Raw genomic sequence first — 17824 nt, forward strand, 5'->3', positions numbered from 1 at the left:
GAGTTCCCACCCGCCCAGCCTCTAACCTGGGCGAGCTGCTGACCTATTCCGTGGGGGCAGAGTCCGAAGACTTGTGTCCCCACCTGCCATCGCCCGCCTCCCCAGTCCCCAGGCTCCTTGGAATGCACCACCCGGACAGGCAGGGCGGGTCCTGGAGCCTGGCGCCAATGTCCCCGCGCTGTGTAGGCCTGTAGCCCCTTAGTGGTGCAGCATGGGTTGGCGCTGCTCCTGGAGGCGGCGCGCATTGGTGGTCGCGGGTCTGGGCGCTGCACTGCTGCTACTGCTGTGCACCCTGCGCCCTGGTGAGTGACAGCCCGGGTGACAGCCCGGCTCCCGCCACCCCTCCATGCTCTGGGTCCCAACCCCCAACCCCACAGCATCCTGTCCCCTGGAGATCGCGGGGTCACCTACTGCCCCTTCAGTGGCTCTGAAGGCAGGAGGAGGTGGAGAGCATTTGGCCACCCTGGAATGCAGTCCACCGGAGGTAACCGATGGGAGCAGGACTGTAACCGTGAGGGGACACTGGACTCTCTTCAGTCTTCAGCTGTCTATTTGAATCCTTGGCCCTGCCTCCTGGAGTCCCCTGCAGTCCACACCCTAGGAACACTTGGTGCTTCTCTGGACCCCCCTCAGGTCTGGTCTGGCTGGGAGAACTGGGCGGCCAGTCCCCACTGTGCAGTCCCCAGCCACTCCCTGGCCAGGAACAGGACAGCGTGTCTACTTGGAGTGCTCAGAGGTCCTCCTTGAAAATCTCCCAGCAGCCCATTTCATAGAGGAGGAAACTGAGGTCAGAGTGGACCACAGTGTAGATGGTTAAGTGGTAGCTATGTAGTCTGTCTGGAGCTGGGGGTTACTCAGTGGCCTGATCTTGGTGACTGTCATTTCCCTGTATGTGTGTGTGGAGGGGGGATGTCTGGGGTCTCTTCTGGCCTCCCACATCCCCACTGTGGTCTCTATGAAACCCTTGGACCCTCCAGATAGCTGTGTACCTCAGGGAGGGAGGGACAGCAGGACTCTGGGATCAGGGTGACCCAAAGAATGAGGCCCAGGGAATATTTACCCACAGAGGGACAGAGGGCCCGGGCTGGTGGCCTAAAGGCCACTCAACAAGCCCTTTTAAGTGAGGCTGTGTCTAGGAAGGTGTAGGTGTCTGTCACAGCCCACAGCAAAGGCACAGTCAGCCCACACCCGGGTGCCCTTGGGGATAGTACTGAGCTCCTGCAGCTTTGGGATGAGGACCTGCCTGCTCTGGCCCTGCCTCACCTCTCTCTGGGACGGAGGCCAGGGCTGGTCCAGGGTCCAGGTGTGCAAAGCCAGGGGGAACCCTGGGGTGCCCACCGGGCCTCTGCCCACTCCCCCAGCCCCTCTGCGACTCCCTCCATGACTGGATGCAGCTGGGGCCTCTCTGGGCCCAGGAAGGAGCTGGAATCACCTATATATAGGGAGACAGGGCCTTCCTAAGTGGCTGAGGCTGGCTTTGAACTCAAGATCCTTCTGCCTCAACCTCCCAAGCCACTGGATGACAGGAATGCACCACCCTGCCCAGCTGTTTTTATTTTTTACTTTGAGACAGATCTCATCAACTTGCTGAGGCTGGCTTCCAACCTGTGATTCCCCTGCCCCAGCCTCCCAAGTCACCAGGTCACCTTCTGAGTTCTGACCCTTCTGACATCCCTCCTCCCACCAACTGGGAGACTGGCTTGTGTGGGATAAGGAAGACAGAGATGACACTTGCTGTGGCACACAACTGTAATTCCTGTGACTAGGGAGACTGAGGCAGGAGGATTGGGAGTTGGAGGCCAGCCTCAGCAACTCAGTGAGACCCTGTCTCTAAATAAAACACAAACTATGGCTGGGGATGTGGCTCTGTGATTAAGGCCCTGTGTTCACGGAGATGTCCTTCCACATCTTCCTTCCTGGAGAGGGTGAGGGAAGGGGCCCAGGGACCTCAGGTGCTGGGGACAATGGGCATCCTGAGCCTGAGCAGAACAGGGTCTTGGAGACTCCGTTTGGGAGCCCTGCAGTGTAGGTGCTGCTGGTCAGCCAGGCTGTGGTGTGGCTGTCTGCTCGCAGCGTCTTGCAACACTTCCACTAGCCACAACTTATTAACTGGAAACTGGGTGGTGTGACCTTTGCCCACAGCATGGGGAGTCTCCAGATAACTTGTCCCCTACCCATGGTGGCCTCTCCTGGTCTCTTTGACATCCCTGCTCCCTCCTCCAGCCCCTCCCCCGCCTCCTGTTTCTCCATTTTCAAAGCAAAAACGCCCTTCTCTCCCCAGCATGGTTCCTGGTGGCTGCCATGAGTCACCCAGGCCTTAGCTCAGGTCCAGGCCTGTCGCCCTAGGAGGGACATGGAGCTGAGGACACTGGCCCAGGCTGTCCAGGTAATGGGAGTGGGTCCCCTGGTGTGGCCCTGCTGGAGGGTCTCCGGGGGAGCTTTAGGACACCCCTCTTTAGATCCTCTGTCCTTTCTATCCCTGTCTGTGGCCAGCCTGCCCATCTGGGTCCTGTGGTCTGGGTGCTGGGCGGGCATGGGTGTGGGTAGGGCTGGACCTGCCCTGTAATCAGTGGCCACAGCTATTTTGGACTTTTCTCTGATGCCTGACCACTTGTCCCCACTGCCTGCTGGCCCTTGGGGACTGCTGCAGGCTGTGATCTGCCCAGGAAATAACAGGCCCTGGGCAAGGGCGGGGCATCTGGTCCAAATTGCAGGGCCCTGGAATAGACGGGCTGCTCTCCAGAGCTGCCCGCTCCCAGCTGTGGCCCTGGACACACCCCTTCACTAAGTGACCTCAGGCTAGAGGGGCAACTCTCATCTGCAAAATGACAATAAGAACCCGCCTTCTCTCTAGGTGGTGAGGTTCCCCCCTACAAGCTCAGCCCAGGGGACAGCTGCTGTACCTGGCCAGCAGCCGTGGCTACCTGGGGCCTCTCTGACTCTGAGGGACCAGACAACATGGCTGCCCTCTCCTGGTGAGTGTGTTGTTCTGGGAAGGCAACCACAGGTTCCCCAGAGGTTCCTGAGTCCCAGTCTGGTGATAGAAATCCAAGTTCTAGAACCATCCTTGACCCCCAAGGGTCTCAGGCAGGTCTCTGCCTCCTCCCAGTGCCCTGGTCACAGGGGAGTCTGGCTTTTGTTCCAGGGACACATGGCATAGTCTGGGGTGTTGAGGGAGCCTGAAAAATGTGTTTTGAGACAGGGTCTCGATAAGTTGCTGAGGCTGCCTCAGCCTCCCAAATAAATAAAAAGGGCTGGGGACGTGGCTCAGTAGTTAAGTGCCCCTGGGTTCAATCCCTGGCACCAAATTATTCTATAGTGTTAGGGAGACCAAGAAACGTAGGAACGAGATTATGTTCCCAAGTCCCAGATGTGTCCAGACCCCCGAGTCCACGGCTTGCTCACCCCATACAGCACTGACACCTCTTCTCTGTGTCCCCACAGCATTTGAAAACATGTCCCTGGGCTCCATTTGGCTTAGAGGGGAGAAGAAGAGTCCCCTGCAGTTACTCTGTGACCTGGAACAGGTAGGTGGACAGAGCCAATCCCACGGCTGCATCCCCAGCTATGGGGACCCAGAGTGCCTGCGTGTACCTGCTGGCAAACAGGACTGGATCCGGGGCATGGGGGTCATGCTCCTTAGCTCAGGCTTTGTCCAGTGAGTGACAAGGGCAGGTCTTGGGGATACACTGAGACCCCTGGGGTCTCCACCCACCCTTCCTGCAATCCCTCATCCCTCCAGCCCCATAATTTTAGGAGCCCCACCCTCTTCTTGGCCTCCAGCAGAGGACCATGGGATCCACTGCGCATGCTTGTAAGGCCGTTGCCCATACTCAGCTCCCAGTGCGCACTGTGCGCACACCCCCACCATCTCCCTGTGCGCTGCTTATTGATTTAGGATGGAGTTACAGCCGGAAAAGCCCATTGTAAGTTGAAAATATCCTTTGTTTTGTTTATTTATTTATTTATTTTTATTTTTTGCACCAGGGATTGAACCCAGGGGTGCTTAACCACTGAGCCCCATCCCCAGCCCTTTTTAAACTTTAATTTTTATTTAAGAAAATGGTTTGGCATCGGGGATTGAACACAGGGACACTCAACCACTGAGCCATGTCCCCAGCCCCTTTTAAATATTTTTAATTTAGAGACAGGGTCTTGCTCAGTTGCTTAGGGCCTCGCTAAGTTGCTGAGGCTGGCCTTGAACTCGTGATCCTCCCGCCTCAGCCTCCAGGGCGCTGGGATGACAGGCGTGCGCCACCGCACCTGGCACAGCAAGGCCACTTGGACATCATTCTTCTCTTGTCCTGTCCATTCTGAGCGCCTCTCCTGATACTTGAGGGTGTCTCCAGTGCACGCGATTGGTCCCGTCCTTCTCAGAGCCTCAGCAGGGTTAGGTCCCATTGGGCCCGCTCCAAGTCCAGGTCTGATTCTCCTGCTGGGATTGGTGGCCGCGATCGGTGCCAGGCCCGGGGTCTAGTCCAGGTTCGCGAGTCCCTGGGCGCGCCTCATCTGGTAGCCCCAGGGCCCAGGAGCTCACTGGGGCCAGCAGCTCTGATGCGTGTCCCTGTCACCCGCAGGGCCCGCTCTCGGCCCTAGCGGAGGTGCACCGGCAGCATGCCGACCTGCTCCGCCGAGCCTGCAGCTGTCACATGCTCCGGCAGCGGCTGCTGCAGCCAGAGGACCTGCGGCACGTGTTGGTGGACGATGCGCACGGGCTGCTCTACTGCTATGTGCCCAAGGTGGCCTGCACCAACTGGAAGCGAGTGCTGCTGGTACTGAACGGCTGCGCCCTTGGCGACGCGCGCGCCATCCCCGAGCATGAGGCGCACGCGCCGGGCAGCCTGCGCTCACTGGCCGAATTTAGCCCCGCGGAGGTCAACCAGCGCCTGCACGCCTCTGTGCTGTTCATGCGTGAGCCCTTTGAGTGCCTGGCGTCCGCCTACCGCAACAAGCTCTCGCGACCCTACAGCGCCACCTTCCAGCGCCGCTATGGCATGAGCATCTTGCGACGCCTGCATCCCTGCGCCCAGCCTGAGGCGCTGACCCGCTGCCCGACGTGCGCTTTGCTGAGTTCCTGACCTACGTGCTGGACCCGCGCACGCGGCGCGACGAGCCCTTCAACGAGCATTGGGAGCGTGCCCACGTGCTCTGCCACCCGTGTCGCCTGCACTATGACATCATGGGCAAGTTCCAGACGCTGGCCGAGGACCTGGCTTTTGTGCTGGGCCTGGTGGGCACCCAGGACCTGAGCTTCCCCGCGCTGCGGGCGTTGCCTGCGCGTGATCTGGCTGCGCGCCTCTTCCAGGACATCAGCCCCTTCTACCAGCGGCGCCTCTTCGATCTGTACAAGATGGACTTCCTGCTCTTCAACTACTGGGCCCCCTCCTACCTGTGGCTGCGCTAGGGTCCCTGTGGTGGCCGCAAGAAGGGCAGTGCTTTCCCGGCAGGGCCTGGGACGTGGCGGCTGCGTGGGGGTCTGCGATGGGCCCGAGAAAGACTCCCCCTTTGAGAACCACTGCAAACACATTTACTGAGCCAGCCACCCATCTGGGTGCAGGTCCCCCGTGGCCAGATTGGGGTACTGCCTGGCTCAAGTGGCTGTAGACCTGTCACCCTGCCTCTGCCTGTTTCTTCTACCTGCTCCAGGTGACAGGTACCTTCCCAAGCCGCTTGGGTGGCCAAGAGTTTATAATCCATTTTTTCGTTTTTAGGCTGCAAGTGGCCAATTTGAGGGTCAAATCTGACCCAATCCTGCTCATGGGGCCATAGAGCAGAATGCTACCTTGTGGCTCTTGTGGCCCCAACTAGTGCCCTTGCCCACCTAACCCACCTGGGCAAGGACAGACCTGGCCAAGGGGAGAAGATCTCCATTGGGCCAGTCTCAGGATCCAGAGTGAGCTGCCTTCCACTCCGCGGGTCACAGATAGGTCCCTTGTGGCTGGCCCCGCCCTGAGTTCCCCTTTGATCTCAGTCTTTACAGATGCTACATCTTTCTGGGTGCCAGAGGAGCCCTGGGCACACCTTGGTGGCAGATTACATAGGACATTGGTGGGGCTGGGGGTGGAGGAGTTCTGTTTTAGAAATAAAAGTGTTTTGTTACTTTTTGATTGGATGGAGTTTTTCTGCCTCTCTGGTGCCTTTGCTGAAGGGACCTGGGGCTGTCAGATCTTGGGAAATCCCCGAGTTTCCCTTGCTGCTGAGTGGCCTAGGAAATCCAGATGGCCATGAGGGTTTGGAGTACAGTGGTCGCAGAACCTGACTTAATCTGCAGCAGTCCCCAGGTGTGCAGAGGGGGTGCCCTGGGGCAGCAGGAGTGCTAAGTGCAGGTATGAGGGTCCATCCAGTGACAACTTGGAGACAGTCTCATCTTTCACTATGACCAGGCTAAAGATTCAACACCAAACCAGCTCAGCCAAGCCCTGTCCTTAGAACCACTGTGTGTGTGTGTGTGTGTGTGTGTGTGTGTGTGTGTGTGCATGTGTATGATTGGGTACTTGTTTGTCGGGCCCTTGAAGACTGCAGGGAACCAGGAGGTTCTGGAAGATTCTTCCTGGTGTCCTCTTTGGCTGTCCTCAGTTCTTGATCCTTTCTGGGTGGAGCCAGGTCATCTGGCCACTGCCCTCTCAAGGCAGGATCCTCAGTGGATGACCCAAGAGAGTCTTGTGCTCAGAACTGGGTGACACAGGAGGTGCTCGGGTGGCCTTTCTTTTGACACCCCCTTTGCTGGTAACTATTAAGACAGTCCTCCTTTCTTCAAGTGACAGACAACAGGAACTAAAGGTCACATGGCCTTTTTTATTTTTTGGGAACCAGGGATTGAACTCAGGGACACTTGACCATGGCGCCCCGTCCCCAGCCCTGTTTTGCATTTTATTAAGAGACAGGGTTTCACTGAGTTGCTTAGGGCCTTCCTTTGGCTGAGGCTGACTTTGAACTCACGATCCTCCTGCCTCAACCTCCTGAGTCACTGGGATGACAAGCGTGGGCCACTGAGCCTGGCAAAACCCCTCTTAATCTGTCTTGTAGATCATTCCAAATCAATATACAGAGTTGGTTCTTCACTTTTAAAGTCTACACAGTATGTCTGAGTAGGTATAAATATCTGTAGTTTCCTACTAGTAGTGTTTGGTTGTTTTGAGGTCTTTCACTATTTCTGACAGTACTGGAGTGACTAGCGTGTCCTATCATCTTGACTTCCATGTGTATTTGGATCAAGTCCTTAGTGACATTTGCTTTATTTCTCTTTTTTTCTGGTTCGGGGGATTGAACCCAGGGGTGCTTAACCACTGAGCCCCATCCCCAGCCCTTTTCATATATAGGGTTTCATGAAGTTGCTTAGGGCCTCACTTAAGTTGGTGAGGCTGGCCTCCAACTTTGGGTCCTCCTGCCTCAGCCTCCGGAGACATGTGCTTTCTTCCTGAGCCTTACACCAGTCCTGCAAGATGATACATAATGACACCACTTCTACACACCAGAAAAGAGAGGCTCTGAGACAGTGACCAGTCCACGCAGAAGTGGGATTTCAATGTACAAACTTTATTACTATGTACACATGTGGTAGATGTGGTTCTTGGGGAGGCAGAGAGGTCCTGGTCTCCCGTGGCCATCAGGGCATTCCCCTCACGACAGACTCTGCAGCTTCTGCCCAAAGCATGCCAAGGAGAAGGTGGCTGAGAGGAAGGTCACCACAGACCTGGGGGCATTAGGAGAAGCCCCTTGATGGCTGATTTGCTTCCCTGAGCCAGGGGTCATTAGTGTCGCTGTGCAGAGGGAATGGCGGTTGTCCGGCTTGCTTGGGGAAGTGGAGGCTCAGTAACTTGTGTTCCCAAAGGTGGCACTGGGGTGGCTGTGGTGGCGATGGGTAGATGCTGGCTGATGCGGTGTGCTGTGGAGCCCTGAGCCTAGGGAGCCAGCCACATCCACACCTCACCCCGGGAACACAGCCAGTGGGGTCCAGGGGTGGCAGAGGGGGCTCCCTCGGGGTGGTTTTAACAAGAGCGGCTATGACCTGTCCTCATCTCTCCCACCGAGCCTGATGACCTGCTGGCTGCCCAGGAAGGCCAGAGTGCACCACAGGCTCACCTCCTGTGGCCACCAACACCCAAGCCCAGATCTGGCAGGTCCCTGTGGCCTCCTGTGCCCCCTGCCCGGCGCATGGCCAGGGGTCCTCAAGTGCTACCCATGCATGAGGTGATGGGCAGGGACACCTCTCTTCACCAGACCCTTTATAGGCCACCCTCTTTAGTAGATACATGTGGGGACATGTTGGCTGGCACTTCCACCCAGGGAGACCCACCCGCTGCCTGTCTCTTAGGGATTGAAAGTGGCCTGTCCATCTCTCTAGGAGGGACCTTACATTATTCCCTCATGGGGCATCAGCATGTGAAATCCCTCAGCCCCTCCTTCCCCAAGCTCCCTGATGCCCCACCATTTTCGCTCCCTGCCCTTCTCTGAAGGCCGGCCTTCATGGCTCCCAGGGGGAGGCTCAGGCAGGAGGCCAGAAATGAGGGACAAGGTGGGGACCCTCTCCCACATGTAGCCACCAGGCACTAGATAGATCACATTTCACCTAAGGGGGGTTCCATTCAGGGTCTGTGGCAGGACTTGGGAACCTGATGGTCCTGCGGCTCCATGAGAAGGGGACAGTGGGGCTTAGGGGAAGAGGCCGAGGTGCATGCTGTGTGGGAGAGGCCGGGACACCAGGTAGGGCTGGGGCACCAGGAAGCTGGGGTGCAGGCCTTTGTCCCAGACCCTCGGGATCATGATGCATTGTCGCCGGCAAGTGAGCCCTGTTGCTTTTGGTGTGTGTCCTGGGTGGTTCTTTCCTATACTGCGTCCTGGGCTGGCCTGTGGTCACTGGAGGGCTGCCAGGGCGGGACTCACCCTGGGACAGGGATGGACCTTGTGGCCACCAGCTTCTTCTGCACGGGCAACAAGTCCCTGGGGGAGGTGTTCCTGCTGTCCCAGACTTTCAGGGACTCGGTGGTGGGCTCTGTCATCCACAAGAACCTGCAACACGTGTCCTCTTGTGGAGGTGGCCCCCCGAAGGCGCGTTCGCTCTTCTGGAACTTTCTACCTGCCGGGCACCCTTCTGCATGCTTGACCTGGGCACCTCTCTGGAGGCCCCTCAGCCTGGGCTGGGATAAGGTGGGGGACAGTAGGCAACAAGGCAGCTCAAGACTGTCCCCACAGCAGGGCTCCTAGGGCCTGGGCACGGGGGACTCTGCCCCTTGAACACCCCAGAATGCCCTGGTGGTGGGGCTGGGGGCACAGGGGACTTAGGGGTCTGGGCTTTGGGTACTTGTATGGAAAGTTGTTGGTGAATCTGTCTTGGGTCTTGCTCTTGGGTTTCTTATGTTGGGGACACCTCTTGTGGGTTCTCGGTTCCATGGTGCAGGGTGTCAGGACGGGACCCTTTTAGCCATGGCTGGAAGGCAAGGGGTATTCTCTAGAGAAGGGCAGGATGGGACACAGTGCTGCAGAGGCCTTGCTTAATTCTCCCCCTCTGTGGAGGACATGACATCATCACCTCCAGATTTGGGGAGGGACATGGAAGCTCTGAAAGGCCAGTGCAGGGGACAAGAGGGCTTTGGGTGGGTGCTGGAATACGTGGCCTCAGAAAGTTTGGGTGGGCAGAACCCAGAAGTCCCTCAAAGACATTCCATGGTGGCCATACTAGTTGCCTACGTGAGGGGCACGGGCCTAGCACCTTGACTCCTTCGGCTTCCCAGGGGTGGGAGTCCGGGGCAGCCCTCTGACCTCATGAGCATCCATCCTGGATCATCTCAACCACTGGCCACTTGCTGCTCCCCAAAATGACTTGGGGCTATCCTTCCTGGCCACATTGGCTGCCAGAGCTCACCAGGCAGCCCCATCCCCAATTCTGAGCACGACCATGGTGGGGCATGGGTCAGACAGTCCAGGAAGGACAACAGGAGGGTTGCTATGGTTTCCCCAAGGCTGGACCCCTGGCCACAAGCCTCCCTTGGGAGGCTCAGCCAGAAGGGAGGCCCAGCCCCAGGGGGGACCTCAAGCAGATGCCGGGCCACTGCGCTCTGGTTAGGAGAGGCCATTGGGGCGGACGTTGACCATGGTCCTCACTGTCACCCCATGGAGGGAGCCTGCACTCCATGGCTCTGGCCAGGAAGGGCCCATAGAAGCCTCTGAGGTCACAATCAGGGCAACAGCTAAATCCTGAGTTTTGCTGGCCCAGGGAGTGACCGTGGACAGCAGCGAGAGGGTGGAGACTTCACTGTGGCTGACCTGTCCTGGCGGACCTTGTCATGACCCAAGCTCCAGCCCCCAGGTACCACCAGGCAAGGGTCTGGCCTGGGCCTTGGGCTCTGCAGCCTGAATTCCTGTCTTCTGCCTCTCTGCTCCCCAGTTACCGTCATCTGCCAGGGGACAGTGTTAGTACCACCTCAAGGGTTATGGGGGGCATCGGATGTGGTCACACATGTCACGTGCTTAGAATGATCTGGTGTCCTGGGGAGGCCTGGCAAGGCTGAGAATAGCTGGTCAGAGCTGCCTGTCCATCACCCCTGCATGGATGAGGGAATATGGACCAGGTTTGGAGTGTCCTTGGGCTAAGATGGTTCTTCTGGAAGCAGGAGGTAGGAAGAAAGGAGAGGCAGGGAGCAATGGCCCTTTCTGCTCTGAGGTCACTGGGCCTTGCTCAAGAGTGTGAATATGAAGGCTAATGTACACGTGTTGGGGGGGGGGGGCTCTGAGAAGCGGCCCTGAGGACAAGGAACTCACTGAGGGAATCCTTCAGCAGAAGGAGGTGGAAGGACAGGGGGTGTGGGGAGAGGCTGGACCAGGACAGGAGCTGTCCAGCCTGGTCCTGGGCAGCCCCTGCACCTCCAGGAGGGGCCATCTTTTCTTGCGCCAGGTAGTTGATCTTAGGTGTGTGTGGGGGGGTTGTGGAGTAGTGGCCCTGAGCAATGGCCTCCTGGCATAGGGGACCTTGGGTGACCTTACTCTCCTGTTGATGAAGACTAAGAACAGACTGAGAGGGAGACAGTGAGTGGGAGGGGTATAGGTCAGAGCTGTTAGGAGACTCCCAGGAGATTGCTTTCCCCTCCCTCCCTCCCTCCCTCCCTTCCTCCATTTATGTTTCTTTTCTCTCTCTCTCTCTCTCTCTCTCTCTCTCTCTCTCTCTCTCTCTCTCTTTCTTTTTGGTACCAGAGATGGAACCCAGGGGTGCTTAACCACTGAGCCCCATCCCCAGTCCTTTTTACTTTTGTATTTTGCGACAGGGTCTTGAGGAGTTGTTGAGGCTGGCTTTGAACTAGAGATCCTCCTGCCTCAGCCTCCCGAGCTGCTGGGATGCCAGGCCCAGGCCCCCAGCCTGGATCACCAGGAGACTTTTAAAGGGAAGTAAAATGAGATGTTTCAGGGAACCTCACCAGGGCTGTGCAAATCTTCAACTTAACTTTAGGTTTGCCCGTTTCCTCTCTGGGCCAGAGGATCCTGCCAGCTTCCTAGACAGGGGCTTGAAACGTACTGCAGGAAAGGGCATCTTTGGTGACACACACACTGGCTGGGGTAACGGGGGATCAGACACTCCCTTGGGCAGCCCACTTGTTTCAGTAAATAGATTCTGGAAACTTCTTCTTCCACCATTTTCCAAAATGTCACTCCACTTCTTTCATTTTTAATGGTTGAGTAGATTCCATTATATGGACACACCAAAATTTGCTTAATCATTCACTCATTGAAGAACATTTTTGGTCCTTCCCACACTGGGGCTCTTGAGAATAAAGTGGGTTGGGTGTGGTGGCTCAGAACTGTAAACCTAGCTACCTGGGAGGCTGAGGCAGGAGGATCGCATGTTTGAGGCCAGCCTCAGCAACTTAGCAGGACCCTGTCTCAAAATAAAAATTTAAGAAAGACTGGAGGTGAGGTTCAGTGGTAGAGTCCCCCTGGGTTCCATCCCCAGTACAAAAGAAAAAAAAATCAATAAAGAGATGTAAATGTTCATGCACAAACATAAATGAGCACAAGCCTTCATTTCTCTGGGATAAGTGTGTATCCATTGAGTTTTCATTTCCACTATCAAAAGGTAGGATTTTAGGGCTGGGGCTGGGGCTCAGTGGTACAGCACTTGCCAAGCATACATAAGGCATTGGGTTCAATTCTCAGCACCACATGTAAATAAGTAAACAAAATGAAGGTCCATCAACAAATAATAAAAAAGTATTAAAAAATCATGGAGGATTTTCAGAGAATTCTGAAACTAGTATCACTCTAAAGCCAAAAGAAGACAAAGACCCACAAGGGAAAGGAAACTTTTGACCAATATCTTTCATGAACACAGATGTAAACATTCTTAAAAAAAAAAAAAAAAAAACTATTGGCCAATTGCATACGAAAACACATGAAAGAGAGAGTGCATCATGATCAAGTGGGGTTCATCCCAGGGATGTAAGGTTGGCTCAACAAACAGAAATCAATCAATATGACTCACCACATCAAAAGACTTAAAGGCAATCATCACATGATTATCTTAATAAATGCAGAAAAGGTATTTAACAAAGTACAGCACCCATTCATGTCAGAAAACCTAGGGATAGAAGGAACATCCCTCATAATGTAAAGACTGTGTATGAAAAAACCCAAGCCAATTGTGAATGGAGAAAAATGAAAGCATCTCTTCTAAAGGCAGGAGCAAGGCAAGGATATCCACCTTCACCACTCTTATTTAACACGGTCCTTGAAACACTAGCCAGAGCGATTAGGCAAGAAAAGGAAATTAAAGGGATACAAACAGGAAAAGAAGAGCTTAAATTATCTCTGTTTGACAACAACATGATCTTATATTTAGAACATTCCAAAAAATCCTACCTGATTTACAGAACTCATAAATGAATTCAGCAAAGTATCAGAATGAAAAATCAACAGCAGATTCATCATTGGAGTATAGGAATATGAGTGTTTTAAAAGTGGCCACCCTCCCCACAAGTGAGCTACAGTTTCAGTGCAATCCTTATCACAAGGCCAGTGATATTCTTCATGGAAGCAGAAAAAGATCCTAAAAATTCATATGGAGATGCAAAGACCTGGAGTAACCAAAACCATCTTGAACAAAAGGAAGAGGACAGAGGACATCACAGTACCTCGTTTCAAAACTTACCACAAATCCATAGTAGTTAAGACAGCAGGATATTGACATTGAAACAGACACACAGACTAACGGAACAGGCCAGAAATGCACCCACACACCTACAGTCAAATGATTCTCAAGAAAGTCTCCCCAAACCTACAGAGGATAAAATACTGCCTCTTTATTAAATGGTACCAGAAAGACTGGATTAACATGGTAGACTGAAAAACGACCTGCTCTCTCTCAAGCCACCCCGGATCACACTAAGATGGGTCAAAGACCAACATGTAGGACCTGAAACTGTAGAAGGACATGGGTACATGTAGGTTTTCTGGTAGGACCTCCAAAGCTCAGAAAACAAAAGCAGAACAAACACTAGATCTTCAGCTCCCTGCCCAGGGCACGTGTGATCTCCAAAGGGCTTAAGGGTCTCCTCACAATGACCCTGCTTGGTGCAGCACACAGGCCTCTCAACAGGCAGCCCTTAGCAGGCAGCCCTCATCCCTGGCATCTCTGCCATCCTGAGCCCACTCAGCAGCCCTGATGCCCTCTACCAGCTGCATCCACCTCTTCTGCTACTAGCAAGGACTCTGACATTGTGCACACTAAGCAGCATTGTACGAGCAGTGCATCTGCAGTTTCTTCTCTGAGGAGAGTCTTCTTTGAAAAAGTTGACACCTCTGAGCCTGCCATGGACGGCTTCTTGCTGATTTCTGATAGACCCTAAAAGCATCTTTCTTACCATCCTTGTGCAAAGTACTTGGCTTCTTTTAAAATAGTGACATCTCATTAGTGACCCTCTCCTCCTTGACAGGACTTTACAAGTGCTTCTTTTCTGACCAAACGGTGGAGGCTTCCATATCTTTCTGATCTGCTTTTTTTTTTGCTTCGAATCCTCATCATGAATCTGGCATAAAGAAGCCAGCCATGCTCAGGCCACAGCCTGAATGTTGTGTTAGCTAGAAATGTCCTCTGCCAGTTAAGGACCCCACCATCTTTAAACTCAGCCTGCCCCACAGTCTTGGTAGCACGAGCCAAATGTGAACAAGTTCTTTGCCAGAATTGCACGGGTGGCCTGTCCTGATTTCCAGGAGAACTCTCACTCCTGTCTGAGGACTCATGAGCACAGTCTGTACTGTCCACATGCCAGTCAGTGCCAGTTTGGTTTTAAGCCCACACCATGATCACCCGTGAAGCTCTGCCTGTGGAATTCTAGACTTTCCCTAGCCTGCTCCACCAAACTCTTCCAAACTCCTTTCATAAATCCATTGCAAAGGCTTTTGAAATACATCATCTGTTAGAGTCACAGAAAGGACCACGTCTTGTGTACCACTACTGGGAAGGAACCTTTTGGTTAATTTTTCACGTCTGTGAAAAACACCAGAGAGATCAACAACTTAAAAGGAGGAAATATTCTTTTGTTTTGGTTCACAATTACAGAGGTTGCCATCTATGGCCACTTGGCCCTGTTGCTTTGGGTCTGTGGTAGTGTCGTCCATCATGGTGGGGAGCGTGGGGTGGGACAAGGTTGCTTTCCTCGTGGTATCCACAAACCAGAAGGGAGACAGGGAGGGGCCAGGGTTCAATATTTACTTCAAGGGCAAGCCCTCTATGATCTATATTCCTCCCAATAGGCCTCACATCCTAAAGGTCTCATTTCCTCCCCACAGTGCCACAGGCTGGACATGAGTCCTTCAACACCTGGGCACCAGGCATTCCAGACCCAAATATCACACTGTGCTAAACCAGGCTGTGCCCAGTTGAGATACAACTCACCGTTTTCCCTTGAAGTCCTATTCAGAAAGTAAATATTTGTGTGACAGGTGAAAGTAAGTGTTCTATTACTCATGATGTCTATGCCATCTATATGTATTGAGGTAAATCATCAAAATGCAAACAGCACATTCTATATCAGAACTTTACCAAAAGACAATGTCTAGAGGGCATGAGGGTGCCCGCCTGTCATCCAGCAGCTTGGGAGGCAGAGACAGGAGGATTGCAAGTTCGAGGCCAGCCTCGGCAACTTAGTGAGGCCCTAAGGAACTCACTGAGACCCTGTCTAAATAAAATATAGAATAGGACTACAGATGGGGTTCAATGGCCGAATGCCTCTGATTTCAATCCCCAGTATCCCTTTACAAGAGCATATATATATATATATATATATATATATATATATATATATATATATATATATATATCTGAGTGTGTGACCTGCTGTTTACATATAGATATATACACATAGAAATCAAGTATGTTGTATATGGTGTATATGTACACATAATATATGCATGTACATAATGCTCTGATGAACTGTTGTGCAGCCAGTGATATTAGCTGATCTTACCAGAATGTATTCATGCCTGAACAATTGAGCATTTAAGGACCTCCCCATAGGGACTTGAAAAAATTAATTATGCATTTTTCAGTGCAAATGAACACCAAAGGACTGATTGTGGCATAGGTATGAGCCACAAAGATTTGGATGCAATAAAGAATTTGGTCATTTTTCCATATAATTCTTGAGGAGGAGATGATGTAGTCCAACACAGACATGAGCATGAAGAGTCCCATGAGCAGCAGGATGGTCCTGGTGGCCCTCAGTTCTGGGGAGGCTCTCAGGGACAGGCTGGTGCCATGGAGGTGCTGGCACTTCCTCTTATGCCTACACAGGAGAGCCACGATGTACCCACTGGACAGGGCCATGAGCCCCATGAGGAAGACTTCCCAGAAGGTAAACAGGGTGGACACCATCTGCCGGATCCAGTAACTGATGGGCCAAACAGAGCAGGATTCAGTGGCATACATCTGATCCCATGAGATCCAATTGGGGGTGGCGATGATGGAGACTAAGAGGTGACTGCTAACAGACATGTACAAGACACACAGGAAAATAGGGGTCTCAGGCTGTCCTGAGGGGACCTGGGTTTGAACTTTGCCAAGGGGGAGCCTCTGGAGCTGAGGCTGATGGCTTGTAGGACACTCAGCTGGCAGGAGGTGCAGATGGAGAACCCCCTCATCAGCCTGTGCAGGTAGATGACGGATTTACAGGTGATGTTATCCCAGAATCTCCAGAGAGACATAAAAATATGCGTAGCTATGAAGCCCATTACGGTCAGCAAAAGCAGGTGGATCAGGGCCAGGAGAGCAATGGGTAGGTCTGTGGGCTTGGGCATGTACACCAGAAGGAACGAGAAAACATGGAAGAGAAAGAGAATGGTGTTGGCCAAGACCCCAATGCCAATTTCAGACAGAAAGGCATCCCTTAGGGCAGGAATTCTGTAAAGGCCACCTTTGCTCATCTTACAGGGGGTGGAAGGTGTTCTGTCAGGGTCTGTGGAGAAATGGAAGGGTGATTCCTCATGAAAAGGACAGTGAACTTCATCAGTTAGAACAAGACCGCTTGCCTCAAGGATAGGTGGATTTTTATCTGCACAACTGTGTAGTTCATGCTTTACAAGTTCTGGTGGATTTCAGTGGGAGGATTGCAGACCAGTGGAAAGGAGGCCCCCTGAGCAGAGACTAAATAGATCAGACTTGCATAGGTTAGGGTGCGTCAGTGCTGTCTTGATTACAGTGGATTGTTTTTTGAGGGGTACCAGGGATTGAACCCAGGGTTGCTTAACCTATGAGCCCCATCCCTAGCCCTTTTAATATTTATTTAGAGACAGAGTCTCACTGAGTTGCTTAGGACCTCACTTAGTTGCTGAGGCTGGCCTCCAAATTGGGATCCTCCTGCCTCAGCCTCCCAAGCTGCTGGAATGACACCACTGTGCCTGAAAATTAATTTCTTTGTAATAATTGCTCAGCTATCTCCCATATTAATACAGAGAGAATAAAATATTGCCAGAAAAGAGTACTTTGGCAGTCTCTGTACAAAGAACTCTGATAGCTGTTCAGGTGTTTCCTTTGAATGCTCCAAGATAGCTACACATATTACTCATTCTTAATTATCATGCCAGGATAATTGATGTAGAGAGCAGAGTCTACCAAATATAAGCAGAAAGTTCAATTTTTCTCCCTATTTCAGCACTTGGAATAGGGATGGTAAAAAGAAACATACTTTACATAGATTCAGGGTCGTTCCATTTTAACATCTTAAGAAAAGGAGAAGTGTCCAAACAGTCCCTGAAAGATGGGTCTCCATGGGACTCTAAACTGTCACCTCTCTTTCCAAGAAGCAATGGTATTTCCCCACACTTAAAAGGTAACACATAAAAACTGTACTAGAAAACTTGGTGAGGATGTCCTTACAGAATACATCTGGATGGAGCTGTTCTGAGCAGGTGTGAGTTAATCCCTGACCCTTAGGGCACAGATCAGGAAAAGGGTCACAATGTAGTTCAGTGACAGTCATCATGTGTCTTTCCTGTAGTGTCAGGAAAGATCTTTCTGGCTATCCAGTGGTCTCCATTTTATTAGTCTTTTTTTTTTTGTGTGTGTGTGTGTGTGTGTGTGCGCGCGCACAAGCACGTGTGTTGGAGTTGGAAACCAGAGAGCACTGAGCCACATCTCCAGCCTATGTCCCCCTTTTAGATCAATCACAACTCTATCACTGAAATATACACACAGGGCAGTCACAGTGATGCACACGCGTCGTCCCAGTTGCTCAGGAGGTTGAGGGAGGAGGATAGCAAATTGGAGGCCAGCCTCAGCAACTTAGCAAGGATATAAGCAACTCAGCAAGGCCCTGTCTCTAAAGAAAAATACAAGATGGGC

General features: G+C 52.8%; 1 protein-coding gene and 1 pseudogene across 1 annotated transcript; one reads left to right on the forward strand and one right to left on the reverse strand.

Annotated features, from left to right (window-relative positions):
* The first annotated feature begins 211 nt into the window (after positions 1-211).
* On the forward strand, positions 212-5404 carry LOC114089969 (carbohydrate sulfotransferase 13). The gene is given in 4 exon segments (XM_027931980.2): positions 212-302; positions 3445-3527; positions 4578-5046; positions 5049-5404. Coding segments are annotated over 4 exon segments (999 nt in total).
* Positions 5405-15484: 10080 nt separating this feature from the next.
* Positions 15485-16407, reverse strand: LOC139701600 (vomeronasal type-1 receptor 105-like; annotated as a pseudogene).
* Positions 16408-17824: the final 1417 nt, after the last annotated feature.

The sequence above is a fragment of the Marmota flaviventris genome, chromosome 13 (genome assembly GCF_047511675.1).
Source record: "Marmota flaviventris isolate mMarFla1 chromosome 13, mMarFla1.hap1, whole genome shotgun sequence".
Classification (NCBI taxonomy): Eukaryota; Metazoa; Chordata; class Mammalia; order Rodentia; family Sciuridae; genus Marmota; species Marmota flaviventris.